The sequence below is a fragment of the Amblyomma mixtum genome, chromosome 1 (genome assembly GCF_055824585.1).
Source record: "Amblyomma mixtum isolate Tamu chromosome 1, ASM5582458v1, whole genome shotgun sequence".
Classification (NCBI taxonomy): domain Eukaryota; kingdom Metazoa; phylum Arthropoda; class Arachnida; order Ixodida; family Ixodidae; genus Amblyomma; species Amblyomma mixtum.
The window spans coordinates 166,433,264-166,449,174 of record NC_143012.1 but is presented as its reverse complement, the minus strand read 5'-3'; the positions used below and the strand labels follow the sequence as shown (position 1 = coordinate 166,449,174).

Here is a 15,911-nt window from a genome sequence, read left to right as displayed (position 1 = left end):
CGGCTCGCCGCCTCCCCTTGCCTTCCTTCCTACGACGAGCCCTAGCTTCTTGCGAGCTGTCCATTTCTACCACAGGCTCCGTATCGTTGTGATTATATACCCGCCGCATCTCTGACGAAACTCTGCGCATGCGCACAACTGACGAGGCGGACGGCTAGAATTCCGATGGAGGCTAAATTCTCGAGGTTCAAATTTCACCAACGGCGGTGGCACAGCAGTTAAGCCGCTCGCCTACCGACCCGGAGAACCAGAGTTCGAACCCGACCTTCGGCGGCTGCGTTTCGATGGAGGCGAAACGCAAAAGGCGCCCGTGTGCTGTGCGATGTCAGTGCACGTTAAAAATCCCCAGGTGGCCGAAATTATTCCGGAGGCCTCCACTACACCACCTCTTGCTCTCTCTCTTCTTTCACTTCCACCTTCCTCCCTTCCCTTACGGCGCGGTTCAGGTGTCCACCTAAATATGCGAGACAGATACTGCGCCATTTGCTTTCCTCAAAAACCAATTTGTAATTATTAAACACGAATGGTGAACTTAATAATAACAAAGAAACCTAAATATACAATAAATAACACAGACCTCTGCCGGCAAAATCCATCAAATCTGATGCTGAAACAACTACAGTAGAATTAGCTGATCAGATTCCTGCGTGTAGTTGGGTGCATAGCGCTCTAATTCTTTGATAGCACCGTGAGAGCGTCGAAACAACGGTTTCAGAACGGGGTGTCGAAAACCGAAGGGATGAAACAGGTGAAAATACCCCAGTGCGCACAAATTTCAAGCCGTTTGCAGCTTGCATAGCCGCTACGCATTCTCAAACCACTGTCCGAGCATTTGTTGGACCATCGTGGATTAAAGCATTTTTCAGAGGTAATTCACGAAAAGCTCAGCTATTGAATTTTACTTCGAACAAAAACAGAGCTCGGTTGGCCTAGTGCCCCTTCAAGTTAGGAACCGGATATTTAAGTTCGAAATTTTACGGAAACAAAACTGATCACCCGTTTTATTTCGTATCTATAAGCGCACAGGCATCGGAAAATAATGTTCCCTCTGCCCTCTCCGGGAATCTTCAATGTCCTCGTTGGAGAGGTGTCGAGCGTATTTCCTGGAAACTTCTAGAGCAAGGGTCAATCCAAACAAAAATAAATTTAACTGCACTCCAGAAGCCCTAGATGTTCTCAATAATGTAGCTAAATAACGCTTCAAGTCTGAGGCAACAATTTCCACTTACTCGTTGTCTACTGCGCCGCTTCATCGTCCACGTGACCTCACACAGGCTGACATCCTCGATGGTGGTGTTCTGGCGTAGAAGCCTGGAGAATGACTTCGCATCCGTGGCATCTATATTGAAACCCTTGACGTTAAGAGTTGCCACCTTTGTATTTGCCATCAGGGCCTCGAACACCAGGTTCGCATTTCGGCGATGAGACCGATCGTGACACATCACGGTTACCTCAGCGGGGGCCAATGGATTGGCTAGCATCCGCTTGAAGCTTGCGCCGTGTTTGTGAACAGAAAAAGAGGCGTCCACAACGAGCCTGATGAGACTCGTGTTGCTGGTCAGGGCAGTCATAATAACTCCCGGGAAATCGACAGCGGTCACTGCAAGATATTTCTGCGAAAGCAAGGACGGTTAGCGGCACCGGTTCATGGCAGTTCTAGTTAGGGTTCGGAAAAGGCAACAATGTTGGATAGGAACGGGGATTTGCCCCTTCACGTAGTTAAAGGACGCTCTGAAGAGCAAAATACATTCATATTTTGAAATTTTCCTTTCAAAGAAATCGGTTTCAGTTTATTGGGGTTTCACGTCCCAAAGCGGCTCAGGCTATGAGGGACGCCCTTTTAAAGAAATGTGAAACAGTACTTCGAGATATGCACAATCTAGAAACCACTGCTCCAAATTCTGCGTCTACGTCTCAATCGACGCGCCACACTATGCTGATGGATGTATGACGATCAACCCAAGCCAACAATGAAACAGCGCAAGCGCATTATGCACTCTGGACGACACTGAAGTTTCTGCAATCTAGCAGACAAAACACAACGCACTCGTTCATCAAAGAGGGACGATTGCAAAAGGTGTCCAAGCTTAGTGCCCACTCACATGATGGCGTCGACGACTGCATGCCGCGCTCTTCGGGATGTCACTGCGCTGCACAGAGGCACACAGGAAAAGAGTCAAAATATCACTTCAGCCCAGTTCTTCATGGAAGAGCATAAAAAGATCAATTCAAGCGGAAATGTCGACCGCCGTCCGTCAGCAGCAATTAGCAAGAGGGAATCTTCCCACCGGGCTGCGTTCTTAATATAATACTCATACGAACTCAGTGCACAACCTCGGATACAACGAACCTCAGGATGCCACCGCTGATATAACGACCTTTATTGTGTTAACCTTAGATGTAACGACGCGATGGGTTCTTTTCCAAGAGAGTGCAAGCGTAGTAGGGCTGGTAGTGCTAGCGCCAGACGAAGGAGGCGTGTTTGCTACTGATAAAATGTAGTGGTATACCTACGTATAGAGGATTTTTTTACGGTCCCCGAAGAACTAGCGCACATTGAAAGCCCTATATGAAGCGAAAAAAAGCCAACCTGCTCTAAAAACAGAGAATGGAAGTTTCTACCCTGCAAAAAAGGTACCGTCTACCGCTTCCCAGATTCCGGCAGGGACTATCAAGTCGGGTGGTTGGGATTCTGTCTAAACGACAGGCTCCTAGAGCACTTTGAAGCGATTTATTCGATAGCGGGTGGTATATTTCTAGCCAAACATTGTAAGCGTTTTGGCTGCGAGCCAATATTTTATTCTATATGTGCGACTGTCAGGGAAGGCAAGCAGTTACATGGTGAAATCTGTGAGGCCTTCCACATTAGTAGCTAAGGTTATAATCGTTTCGACACGCAAGCAATCTGCCACATGTGGAAAAGTAGAGGATGCTGTTTTGGTTTATTGTTCAGTTCAGTGTGCGGTGTGCACTTTCCAACGAACTCTATGTCCCTTTCGCCGTAAGACAATTCTAGCTGATGCTTTACGCGTACGCAGTCTTTTCGTTTGTACCAGCCCGAATTACGTGGTACCAGTCCGAAGCGCTTCTTGTAATGTGGCGAACAATCAACAAGCCCAGCTTTCCTCCCTGATTGCTGCGTCTGCGTCATCATCAGACGGACTACGCTGAATGCAGAGCAAAGGCGTCTCCTATGCCTCTCCAACTAACCCTATCCTTTGCCAGCTGCGGTCACCGCATCCCCGCAAACTTCGTAATCTCTTCCGCCAACCTAACTTTCTGCCGCCACCAACTACGCTTGCATTCTCGTGAAGTCCACTCCGTTACAGTTAAGGACCAGCAGATAACTTGCCTTCCCATTACATGCCTTGTCCAAGCCCATTTCTTCCTCTTGATTTCGACTAGGATGTAATTAACCTCCTTTTGTTCCCTCACTCACTCCGCCCGCTTGCGGTCTCTTAACGCTACACCTATCATTTTTCTTTCCATAACTAGCTGTGTTGTCCATAATTTAAGATGAACTCTTATCGTTCGCATCCGCGTTTCTGCCATGTAGGTGAGTACCGGTAAGGTACAGCTGTTATATACTTTTCTCTTGCGGGATATCGGTAAACTGCCAGTTATGATCTCAGAGAGCCTGCCACCGCGCTCCACCCCATTTTTATTCTTCTAGTTATTTCCCTCGCATGATCCGGATCAGCACCCACTACCTGCCCTAAGTACCCGTATTCCCTTACCACTTCCAACCCCTCGCCACCAATGGTGAACTGCTGCTTTTTTGCGACACTGTTGAATATTACTTTGGTCTTCTGCACGTTAATTTTTGGACCCACCGCTCTGCTCGGCGTGTCTAACTCACTGGTCATGCTTTGCAGCTAATCTCCTGAGTGACTCAGCAAGGCAACGACATCAGCGAATCGCGAATTACTTAGGTATTTTCCATTAACTCTTAATCCCAGCTGTCCCCAATCAAGGCTTTGGAACACCTCCTGTAAACAGGCGACGAATAGTATTCGCGAGATCGTTTTTCCCTGCCTGACACTTTGCTTATTGAAATTTTATGAAGTACTATCGTACCTGTGCAGTCGTTGTAGATATCTTGCAGTATTTTCACATAAGACTTTTCTACACCCTGATTCCGCAATGTCTGCATGACAGCTGAGCTTTCCACTGAGTCTCGCAATCAATGAAGGCTATATATAGGGGTTGGTTATATTCTGCGCATTTCTCTGTCACATGATTGACAATGTGAATACGGTTCACTTTCATGTATCCTTTACGAAAGCCTGCCTGATAATTTGGTCGTTCAATTCTAAGTTTGTCGTGACAATTAGCAACTGTCTTTGTAAATACCTTATAGGGAACGGACAGTTAGCTGATAGGTCTAATTTTTGAAGTCTGTGACGTCAACTTTCTTATAAATTTGCGTTGTTTCAAGCTTCTGGTACGCTTCAGGTCACAAGGCAGTGCGTATACAGGGTGTGTAGTTTTTCTACCACAGTCTCTCCTCCGTCCTTGAACAGATCTTCCGTAACCTGATACTCACCAGACGGTTTCCTCATTTGCATTGCTCCCAAGGCTTTCTTTACTTCCTCTTTCGTTACTGGCGGCATGTCCCATTGCTGCGCCCTACTGCCTCTCTCATTAACGTTCTGATTGCATTGACTACTCTAGTATGTATTTGTTTAGAGCTCTTCGGCTACTTTAACTATCTTGCCCATATTTCCAGTGACATTACCCTCTCTATCTGCTAATGCATACATCTGGTTTTTTTCTATGCCTAGTTTCCTCTTCACCGTTTTTATGCTACCTCCGTTCTTTAGAGCATGTTCAATTCTCTCCATGTTAAACTTTTTATGTCGACTACCTTGCGCTTATTTATTAACTTCGACAGCTACGACAGTTATTGTTTGTCTTTAGAGTTAGACGCCTTTATGCTTCGGCGTTTCTTAATCAGATCTTTAGCCTCATGAGATAGCTTGCGGATATCCTGTCGAACTATCCTACCGCGCACTTCTGCTCACTGCGCAATGAGAGCTGTGAGATTGTAGAAGCTTACTCGGTGAGCTTAGCCTAGAAGGGCCATTTGAGGAATTAGCGGTATTAAATGGGATGGAAAGAGTACCTGGACGTCGACTTGAACAATTGTCAGCAGCTTGAGAGTCTTCGTTTTCGACAGGCCCTCTGTCAAGGCATCCAGCGACGCCCGCGATGTCGCGACGACAACGACTTTGTCCAGAACCAATTCCGTGAGATTCCGCTTCAGCAGGCGCTTGATGGCAGTGAAGGCATTCGACGTGGCCTCGGCGCTGAGCTCACATCCGCAAAGGCGCAGGCAGGTCAGGGACGTGGCCGACTTCAGCGCATCGGACAGAAGTAGCATGAAGCGTCGGTTTCCACGCGAAGAAAGGAGCAACTGCGAATAAAAAAAACGTTAATTCGCGGAGGAACTTTCAGACTTCGCAGACAAACTGAAAAAAGGGGGGAAGAAAATGATACACTCAATGCTTCAGGACTTAGGTGCAAAAATGAACAGTGACAAGTACAGAAAAGTCTGAGAGCTTAATTTCGACTGCTATTAAACCACTTCAATCTACTTCAGATTATTGATGTAATATATGTCACTACAATGTACTTTGCATTTCAAGTACGCGCAGGCAAGCGGCGAGATTTCTTGGCAATATCAACATTTTTCGTCCTGTGCCAACTTGTTCAGCATTGTACGGGCTCGTTCTCACTGAAGAACTTAATCTGCGGGATTCAGTTGCCTCATTGCATACGATAAACGGTCATATTAATTTTCACTCCTTACGTCCGAGGTGTCCGCGCGACGCTATCACGTGTATTTTCAAAATACGACTGCGTATGGCGCACGTGCTCTGCGAGAACCTAAGAACAAAGCTGGCGAACCCATCGGGCGCTCTAAAAGAAAATTTCTTAGGAAACCACCCTACAATATTGCTGCAGAGGTGGCAGTTACATTAATGTATGCGAAAGAAGAAAATTATCTAGACGAATGAAAAAGCGCTAACATCCTATCACGTGCTATCAAGTGCTACAAAGAATCAAACAGTCTCCCTCGCCATGATCAATGGCACAATCAAGGCATCGCTTCGGTCGCCCGCGCTGATGTGGCTGAGTAAAACTTGCCACTCGCTGCTTGCCGAAAACAATGCATACACTATCATCACAACAAATAAAAACACGCCAGCCATCAACGCACGCTCACTACGCCTTATCTTAAACATGTGAATGGTTGAATAGCCCTGTCCATTTTATATCAAACATAGAAACTATGTGGGTTCGAAACGTGTTTTGTGTTGTGTTTAATGGCACATAGGCAGCTCAGGCCTTTATGCGCCAAACTCAAGGCACAAAAAAAGTTTTCTGCGGCTTGTGGAACGTGGAAAGTGATCGGTGATGTAGAGGGCCTAAAAGTAAACAATATGATAATGGTAAAATGTTGAAAGAAGCTCTGGTAACTTTAGCAGGCATCCTTGGCAGGGCAAGGATGTTGAGTCCCCCAACCAGTAAAAGAAAACTTCAGCCTTTTTCTCAAGGATCAGAATGTGGCTGAGGTGTACCAAAAATGAAGCGAAGCAGTAAGTGAAATCTAGATATTGTTAAGGAAACCTGTCTCTCTTAGAAAGCTAAACACGCAAGATATGTCGAAAATTGCATCTTCACCCAATAGTAACAATGGGTGAAAAGGAATGTGTTTATTATAAACTCAATAAAATATATTTTCCTTAGTTTCTCGACTTTCGTGCATTATAAGAAAATATTAACTGTTAGTTCATCTCCACATTTTTCACAAACAGGTTTGTCTTCTTATGTCAACAGAAAGTTGCGCGTAAACTATACGGATACGATGTAAAATGACTACAATGAAACGCTCCTGGTGCAAACATGACTTCCATTCACCTAGAACTGGGTTTACTAGGTGTAGTTTGTTGTTTGTTCTGTTGCTCCAAGCCGACTTCCATTTGTTTCTTAATGTACGGTGTACGACGTTCATGCAATCCTTAAAAGGTACTTTTGCTTTCTTTATCGGCTTGCCACGAGCTTGAACTGCGCACAAGTCTGCTCTCTCGTAGCCTTTCATTCCGACATGACTTGGTACCCAGCAGAGTTTTATGCTTTGTCCTTGAGCTATGGCGGTTGTTATGTTGCGCATGATGCCACGAAGCAAAGGGGTAATTGCATTTTTAGAATGAAGGGCTTCAAGTACACGTACCGAGTCTTTAAATAATACCGTTTGGGAGGTTCTGGTTTACTATTTTCTCTACGGCTACACTGATGGCGTAACATTTGGCAGTGAAGACGGCTGCACACTGTGGAAGCCTTACTATTTCAGTCCAATTCCCTTGTACCACTGCGCTTCCAACGTAAGCAATCTGTTTTTGAACCATCTGTGTAAGGAGCTGTAAAAGTACTGTAAAAGTAATTCTTATATTATATGTTCTTGTGGAATTTGTGTTTTACGGAACCGTGTAAGAGAGAAATCACAGTGTGGGGAAATGTTACCATGGTGGCAGTGGCTCTCGACTTCGGGCAATGCTCGGCAATGTGTCTAGTACGCTGAGGTTTTGGCATATTTCTTCCAATCGCAAGAGCAGTGGCCAGGGAGCTTGCGGTTTGTTGTTAAACAGTGTTCTCGATGGGCACTTTGTGACTATGGGGTAACATAGGTGTTTGGGCAGTGAACGACTTTTTAAAACGGACGAGCATGTGAGAATCGTTCTTCGGGCTGTAAGTGATGGCTCCTTGGTTTTTTTTTTATTATTGGGGTTTAACGTCCCAAAGCGACTCGAGCTATGAGGGACGCCGTAGTGAAGGCCTCCCAAAATTTCGACCATCTGGGGTTCTTTAATGTGCACCGACATCGCACATGTACACGACCCTCTTGAATTGCGCCTCCATCGAAATTCGGCCGCCGCGGCCGGGATCGAACACGCACTTTCAGGTCAGCAGCCGAGCGCCGTAACAACTGAGCCACCGCGGTGGGGCGGCTCGTTGGTTTCTAAATAGACTGTTTATGGTCGACGTTCCGTATGCACCAGTGGATAGACGAAAGCCTAAATTATGCATTGTTTTCGGTCGTTTAAGTTTCGATGGTCTCGCTCACCCATAAATTATACAACTATAATCTAAGGTAGAGCGTACCACAGTGCGATAAATTTGTAGAAGACATGTCCTATCGGAACCACAGTGTTTTCGTTACAGTACTTTTAGAATGTTCTGTGATTAATAAGCTTTCTTTTTGAGGATGTTTATGTTTGGCATGGAAGTAAGCTTTTCGTCAAAAGTTAGTCCTAAAAACTTCTGCTCATCTTTTACAGGTAACGTGAGCTCGTTCAGGAAAAGGCTGGGATCAATGCGCAGTCTTCTAAGCGAGAGTAGAACAGCTACTGACTTTTGCCAGGAAAACTTGAAACCATTTTTATCTGGCCATCTTGTTAGTTTGTTTACTGTCAGCTGTATCTGTCGTATGTGGCCTATCTGTATCTGTACGTACCGAGCATTAGCTCTTGCTTTTTTTATATTTTAGAAGTTTTTCCTGCGTCGCGTATCTTCAAAAAATACCCCAAGATTTATTTTGTTGTTGTTTTTTTGCTTCTTTGCAATCTCGCGTCCGCCACACTTTATGGTTCTGTCGTACCACTACTGAAGAATGAGGGTTAGCTAAGTGTGCGGCGGCAAGAATACAAGTTGTGAACATTTCATTTATTTCATTGACATTAAGATTTTCTAAAAGATTTTTTCTAAAGTGGCTTCTCCAAAAAGTTGCCAATCTGCTAAATGAAGCTCCCTACGCTATGGTTTTGTCGGGGTGACTGATGGTACGGATGACAGGCTGATTTCCACAGGCAGATGGTCGTTTCCATAGGGGTTGTCTAAAACATCGCATTTAAAATCGCTAAAAACAGTTGGAGACCTAAAATACAAATAAAAAACGCTCATTTTTCCCGACCTAGAAGTGCAATAAGTAGGCTTGCTGGTGTTACGTAAACAAATATTATTAGATAGTATGAAGCCCTCAATGACATGACCTCTCCTATCGCATTTCACACTGCCCCAAAAACAAGAGAGTGCATTTGAAATCTCCCGCTACCACGTATGGCCCCGGCTACTGTTCTAAAAGGTTCTCCAATTCATGGTGTGTTTTGCGGCCGCGACTACTCTGTGAGCCGTGGCCGAACCTCTGGCAATTTAAACATCTGCGTGGGTTGGGTATGTATGGTCTTGCATTTATTATCATGTATCCGACTTCAGTGCTTTCAGACAGTATGCTTGGTTGAAAGTGAGGATGAGGTGTTTCGTGTCTATTTCCTTGTTATCCTTCCTGATCTTTATTCACTGAGCATTTATGACATCTTGGTCGGTAACGCCCTCAAGCATTTCTGTCTATGAGGTGGACAAAGCCGATTTCAGATATGACGCCTCGGACAGTGTTTGGAGATCACTGTCAGAGTCAGACCGTTTACTGACCTTCCAGATGATGCTTCACAAAGAGAAGGGGGAAAGCACCTGTAATACTTTTATTTTGAAAGATATTGATAAGCTGCTGCTTATGGCCCTAGAGTGCGTACAAAACGCATGCCGCCAAGAAGGATGTATACGTTTATCACTTGCAATGCCTCAGTTGCTGCAGTAAACTGTTGTTCCCTTCACAGACTCAGGAACTATGATCTCTCCGATATTAAGTATTTCTTCCCATCATTTTGCACTGAGTGTCTAGGGCATTCAGGGCTCGAATTGATTATATCACTGACGTAAGAATGCAGTGGGGTCCGGAAAACCAAGGTGGAGGAATCTATATGTGACTAATATAGGAAGCTGTTCCCGATCAAATACTTCGTACATTTTTCTGATGGCATTCTCGATATATAGTTCGTAGAACTTTTCCATGTACCTTTTCAACAATATGGTAAATAGATGCCAATGCTGACGATAAACGCAATGTTGTGAGTAAGCTTAGGGAATCAGTATAGATTATGCTGTTTTCGATATTCTGACATATTGTCACGTAGTGGTGACTGCAGTCCGGCGAACAGGAACACAGTGAGAATGTCTTCGAAACGAAACTATTCGGGCTGACTTGCGCCCGCAAAGACCTGAATCACTCGGCGGCGGCGTAGCAACAAGCGTGCTCGGTGGTCGTCGAACAGAATGCCCGCCGCTGTCGGCCGTGCTCTTTTTAAAGCTGATAGCGAACCTTTGAGATAAAGCGTGGAAGGTTCTAGAACTTTCTGGCACAAAGTAGAATCGGCTCCGCCTTGATGCGATCAATAGAGATAATTCTAGGCGCGTCTTGCGTCACAAACGAAGCGACAAAGCGGCGTGCCCGCAGCCTTGAAGCATGAACAAATAAACACAACAAACAAACGCTACAAAGATTCGCGGCAATATTATTTAGTCTACAGCTAAGCAGGCAGCATGATATTCAGCTGTAAATATAGATGCACAGTTTTGTACCCTCACTATTGTTTCACCATCACCTTCTACAACATCAATTCCAACATAACGTTTTGTTTTTGAGCCATCTGTATGACATTCTGTGTAATTCGTAAATTTTTCTTCCAGAGCAAGGTATTCTTGTACTATGTTTTCATTCTCTGTGTTTGTGTTTTGCTGACATAGAGAAGAAAGGCTGTACCTGGGTGGCAATGGATATCTTGGGGCGACATCAGGTACGGCAGCTACCGTTCCTAATTCTTGACATATATCATCGAAGCGGAGTAGTTCAGGCGTCTACACACGTAAGACTCTGTCATCGAGGGGCAGTTCATTTCTCCAGGTCTTGCCTTTTTTGAAATTTACTACGTTTCCTTGTGTCGGGTGCCTGAGAAAATACCCGAAGGTTTATTTTGCTGCTTTTTGCTTCCTTGAAGTTTTGTGCCACCGCACTTTATGGCTTTGTCGCACCATTTCAGAACATTTAGGAATAGCCAATTGTACGGCAGCTGTGATAAAATTTGGGAACTTTTCATTTGTCTCAGTGATGTCAACATTTTCTGGAACCTTTTTTTTTCTGAAGTGGCTTCTGCTCTAAATGTTGCCATTCTACAGAAGGAAGCTTCCAATGTCGCGGTTTTGCTGTAATGACTTCCGGTGGAGATGTTAAACTGACTATCACGTGGAGGTGACCGCTGCCATATGGGTTGTCAATGACATGCCATTTAAAATGGTTTCGTTTATTGGGGTTTAACGTCCCGAAACAACTCAGGCTATGAGGGACGCCGTAGTGAAGGGCTCCGAGAATTTCGACCACCAGGGGTTCTTTAACGTGCACTGACATAGCACAGTACACGAGCCTCTAGAATTTCGCCTTCATCGAAATTCAGCCGCCGCGGCCTGGATCGAACCCACGTCTTTCGGGTCAGCAGCCGAGTGCCGTAACCACTGAGCCACCGCGGCGGGGCCCATTTAAAATCGCTAGAAAAATACATTCAACTTAAAAGACTAGCCGGAGCAGCTCATTTCCTCTAGAGGTTGGGGAGCAGTATATGATTTCACCACAGTTCAAGAAATAAATATTACAGCGAAGAATGGAATCGTCCGTAATTTGACCTCTGGTGTCACCGTTTTCTCCACAGCAGAAAGATGAATGTGCATTAAAAATTGCCAACTACGCAATAAGCTCCAGGTAGTTGCTCTATAAAGTGTTCTAATTCATGCTTTCTTACTCTGAGATGAGCGTCTAGATATATACAACACGCTGTTATTGTTTTTGTGTGTAAGCAGATCGAGTGGCTGCTGCTGCTTCAAATTTAGTCTTTAATATAGGCTAACGAGCTGGGATGTCATTTTTTACTACGATGGCACCGCACCTGAGAACCGGCTTGGTTCTTGTCGGTGGAGGTGAAAGACTTTCTGTGGTGCGCGTGTCTGTTGGAGACCGAAGTTTGTTTCCTGTATACACATGGCAACAGGTGAGAATGTGGCTAAAATGTCTTATGGCGTTTAAATTATTTAGTTGTCGCCTAGAATTCTAGTAGATTAAGAATGCCATGATCATTTTATGGAATGTATTTCGGAGACTTAGGTCCCTGTGTGCTTGGGGCTAATAATTAGAATTTTCCACTTTCTTTTCGTTCAAGAGCTCCGCTGTCACTCGACCGCAGGTGAGCTCGGCGTTACGTCCATCTACTCACTAGAAGATCTGGAGCTCGGCGGGGAACCCACGGGTGTACTGCTCGTAAGCTTCTCCAGACTGGGAAAGTATTGCGGGCGGCCTACTTAGAGGCCAGTGGGCCCTTTTTCGAGGATGTCGGGAGAGCCTTCTCTGTCTACCTGCGGCTAGGATGGCCCTTCCTGAGGCTCACCGCGTGTGGCCTGAGCAGATCCCGAAGCTTGGGCCCCGCCCCGTCGCAGCATATCGGTGAAATTTGTTTTTGCCGTGAACGAGAATGTTCCCTGGCTTTGTGCAAATTGTTTTTGTGCTTCTAAAAAGTTATGTTTCGTTCAGTTTTGTAAGTTATTATTTCCTCCCCTTTCTTCCAGAATGGGCATCACCTAGAGAGCGCAGGGTGATCCCCCCCATAATTAGCGCACTTGGGCGCTGCTTTGCAGATATCGGATTCGTGTTCATTAGATGCACATTTGGCATAGCTTTAGCGACAACGAGAACTCAGATTCATGTCCAAACCTTTGGCAGTTGTATCGCCGGCGAGGATTACGGATGAATGGTCGTTCCATATAACCTGCTTCTATGGTATCAGGGAGTTGGCTGGAGCGAAACTCGGAACTAAGTGTTGGTTGGTGCTTTTTGTCTTTTCTAATTTTTTCTTTTGCATAGGACATCAGTGAAGTTCTGGTCTATGACGCCCTCCAATATTTCTTCTTTAGTCATGGTGAGAAAATCTTGTTCAGAAATGACGCATCTGACAGTGCTCAGGCACTGATTGGCACTGACGGAAGCAGGTATATATCCCAACGTTAGTATGTTTGAGGAATGGAATACTGTGCATTGTCACGGATATCGAGGAGTAGGTCGCTGTTGGCAGGCTTCGCCACCTTGTAGCTCAGGCTCTATTCATCAGTTACAAATTTGAAATCTCTGGAAGGAGAGATGATTCTTGCTTCTTTTTCGTCTACTTCACTTATGTACCACGTGGTATCTAGATAAGTTTTCTTTTTTTGCAGGGGCTGCAAAGTGACATCGGTCCGCCCTCGTTCCTGAAGGCGATCATTTGTAGGAGAGAAGAAACCAATAAAATGAATTGTTACTCGGCAAAGGTGGCAGCCGTCCATCACGGAGCCCAACACAGGGACAGGACACGAAGTTGCAAGCAAGTCCTGCACACGCGAGCTGTACACCGCAACTGTAAGCAAATATGGCGTAACTCAGTGTGGTTTGCCACAGAAGGTTAACCCTAGCATCCCATGAAAAAAGAAAAACCGACAAACGAGGAGGAGACAGGAGAGTAGACAGAAACTAGATAGGAAAGTAAAAGTTGCAGGGTAGGAGAGGGAAAGGCGACTGCCAATTTCCCACGGTCGGGTCATGCCGGAGGTGCCGCCTACGGGAAGCTGGGCCCACAGTGGTGTGTTGCCTCCGCAGAGGGGCCTTAAAGGTCCACACAGTCGGCGTGAACACCAAACGCCAGTATCTCCTTCTCCTCGGACATGGCACTGCCATGCACGGCTGAACGTGGGTGCTCGGGTCCCCTGTGGCGCGCTGCTGACCATCACAACTGTGAGGGGATGTCCTTGCGTATGCTCGGGAACCAGTGGTGCATCAAGCAACCATCATCTGCATGCTTCAGTTGCCCTTGCCGGCGCCATGGTTTCGAGACAAGTATCGGTCTTCGTCCGGACAAAGCAAGCCCTCTTGTTCAAATGTTGGCAAGCACACTGACACTTCCACACCACAGTTACGCAGTGCCCACAAGCCGACCGATGTTCAAGATGATAGTATGACCATGAAATCACATGCCTCGTAGAACGGAGGTAAAGGGTCTGTCTCCCAGTGCCTCCGTGCATCTACTGGAAACCAGTGGGTGGGGTCGTTCACACAATTTTCTACAGCGCTGGTACTGTGCGCTCTTTTTCGAATTTATTATGGTTTATGGGAGTTTAATGTCCCAAAGCGGATTAGGCTATGTGGGACGTCGTAGTGAAGGGCTCCTGATATCTCGACTACCTGGGGTTCTTTAATATGTAGTGACATCGCTCAAGACACGGAAGAATTTATTACAGTTGCATTGTGTGCTTTGCTCGATATAGCTTTTGAAGACATGAGAATGAACCCATAATTGATGGGAATGTGTATGCACTGTACGGTCGTGTTTTGAGCGGTCGTGTTTTAAGGCTCCCGTAAGTACTACTTTCTTTAGAAACAGAATTTTCATTTCCTCGGCGCCACTACTTCTGCCATAACATGAGAACTTTGTTGGGGGCTGCAGATGTCCTTACAAAATTTCCTTAGTTCCTATCTGTTCACTGCTATTGAATTCTTTTATTTTTCTTTTTCAGTGGAGGAGACAGGACTCCTTGTTCTGTGTTATTTTCATCCATGCCAAGTTTTATTTCGTCTTCCAGACTCATGTCCTGTTCAGTTTGAAAGTACAGATCTCACAATTAAATGGTCGCTATACTTGACCGTGCCTAACACCTCCACATTCTCCGCAATGCCGGAATGGACGCAGAAAATGGCGCATTTTACGTTTCACACCCGCATTCAGCCTTTTCTCGGAACTCATTCTCGTTCTGCGGAGGGCGTAATTCGTAACTATTAGAATATTTCTTCTGTTAATTAATTTGATGCCATTGTTTGCTACTTCCAGCTCGGCTTCCTGCTTCTATCCTACTTTCGCCTCGGAGTTGCTCATGAGTGCAGTGCACTGCCATGTTTAGTATTCTTTCTGAGTTCAACATCTGAATAAACACAGGAAAGGAAGACGCCCAGACGTACACAAGTGCGTAACGGGTCTCACCTCAGCGCTTTCCACGCAGCGGTGTCGAGCAAGAATATAGTGAAGAAATACGGCCGCATATTCCCGGCAGTCTTCATGTTCCTCGAGGTTGTTGGGCACAAAGTTGTTGAGAGGTTTAAGCTCCAGTTTTCCTGGTGCGACCTCGCTCATATCGGCCGCCACGAAATGGAGCAGGTTATTGAGCGTTGAGAGATCCTTGGCGAGGTGACACGCCCTGTTCTTAGTGCCGGTGCAGCGGTTGCGCAGCGTAAGGCCACCTCCACGTTGTCCAGGCGGTGGCAGCGCCACCAGAGCGGGAGGTGGTGGAAGGCCTCCACCAGTGTACTTCCGTACAGCCTTGGGAACGGTGCGCCGGACCATCACGACCTGCGAGCAGTCGGAGCAAAGAATCAGCTACGTCGTTTTGCGTGGCGCTATGAAAGAGCTGCCTTTTACACTGGCCTTAAATATAGGGAAATATCGTGGAAGCAGGCGAAGGGGACATGCAAATGCTCTCAGTGTTTACAGTTTCTGAACCGTGGGAAAAAATTTCTCCGGCTGCCCGCATATATCCGGTTGTATGAATTATGTACGCGCCGACATGTTCGCTTCTTTTGCGACAGGTTCGCAATTATAATTCGAATACTTCGCGAGTATTAGCTCAAATCTGTGAAATAGTATATGCGTCTTACTTATATAAGAATTCATGTAATCCATTTACTGAGACAGTTTTATACTGCTGATAAATCTACCCCATTTTCCGGTTGGCACATAGGCAGCTAAGGCCATCATGCGCCAAACACATGGTGTCGGAAAAGTTTTCTTCTGAATTTCATAAAAAGGTGAAAACTGCGACGTGGTATAGGAGGCGTAAAACTTTATACTACATAGTTACGACAAGGGAAAGCAATTTAAAAAATGGCCACGAGTAAAAGCCTTAAGATGGTTGATTAACCTCAGTGACCGTCCTTGGCTGGGCATGGATCTCGA

At 45.7% G+C, this 15,911-nt stretch overlaps 1 protein-coding gene across 1 annotated transcript in view; it reads right to left on the bottom strand.

The window, feature by feature from the left end:
- Positions 1-15,302, bottom strand: part of LOC149369694 (uncharacterized) — a 56,745-nt gene extending 41,443 nt beyond the window's left edge. The window contains exons 1-5 of the mRNA XM_089576120.1: positions 14,943-15,302; positions 5,126-5,416; positions 3,801-3,806; positions 2,103-2,150; positions 1,230-1,613 (exon numbers count right to left, since the gene is read on the bottom strand). Coding sequence (XP_089432246.1) covers positions 1,230-1,613; positions 2,103-2,150; positions 3,801-3,806; positions 5,126-5,416; positions 14,943-15,302 — 1,089 coding nt within the window. The remainder of the gene's footprint in view (positions 1-1,229; positions 1,614-2,102; positions 2,151-3,800; positions 3,807-5,125; positions 5,417-14,942) is intronic.
- Positions 15,303-15,911: the final 609 nt, after the last annotated feature.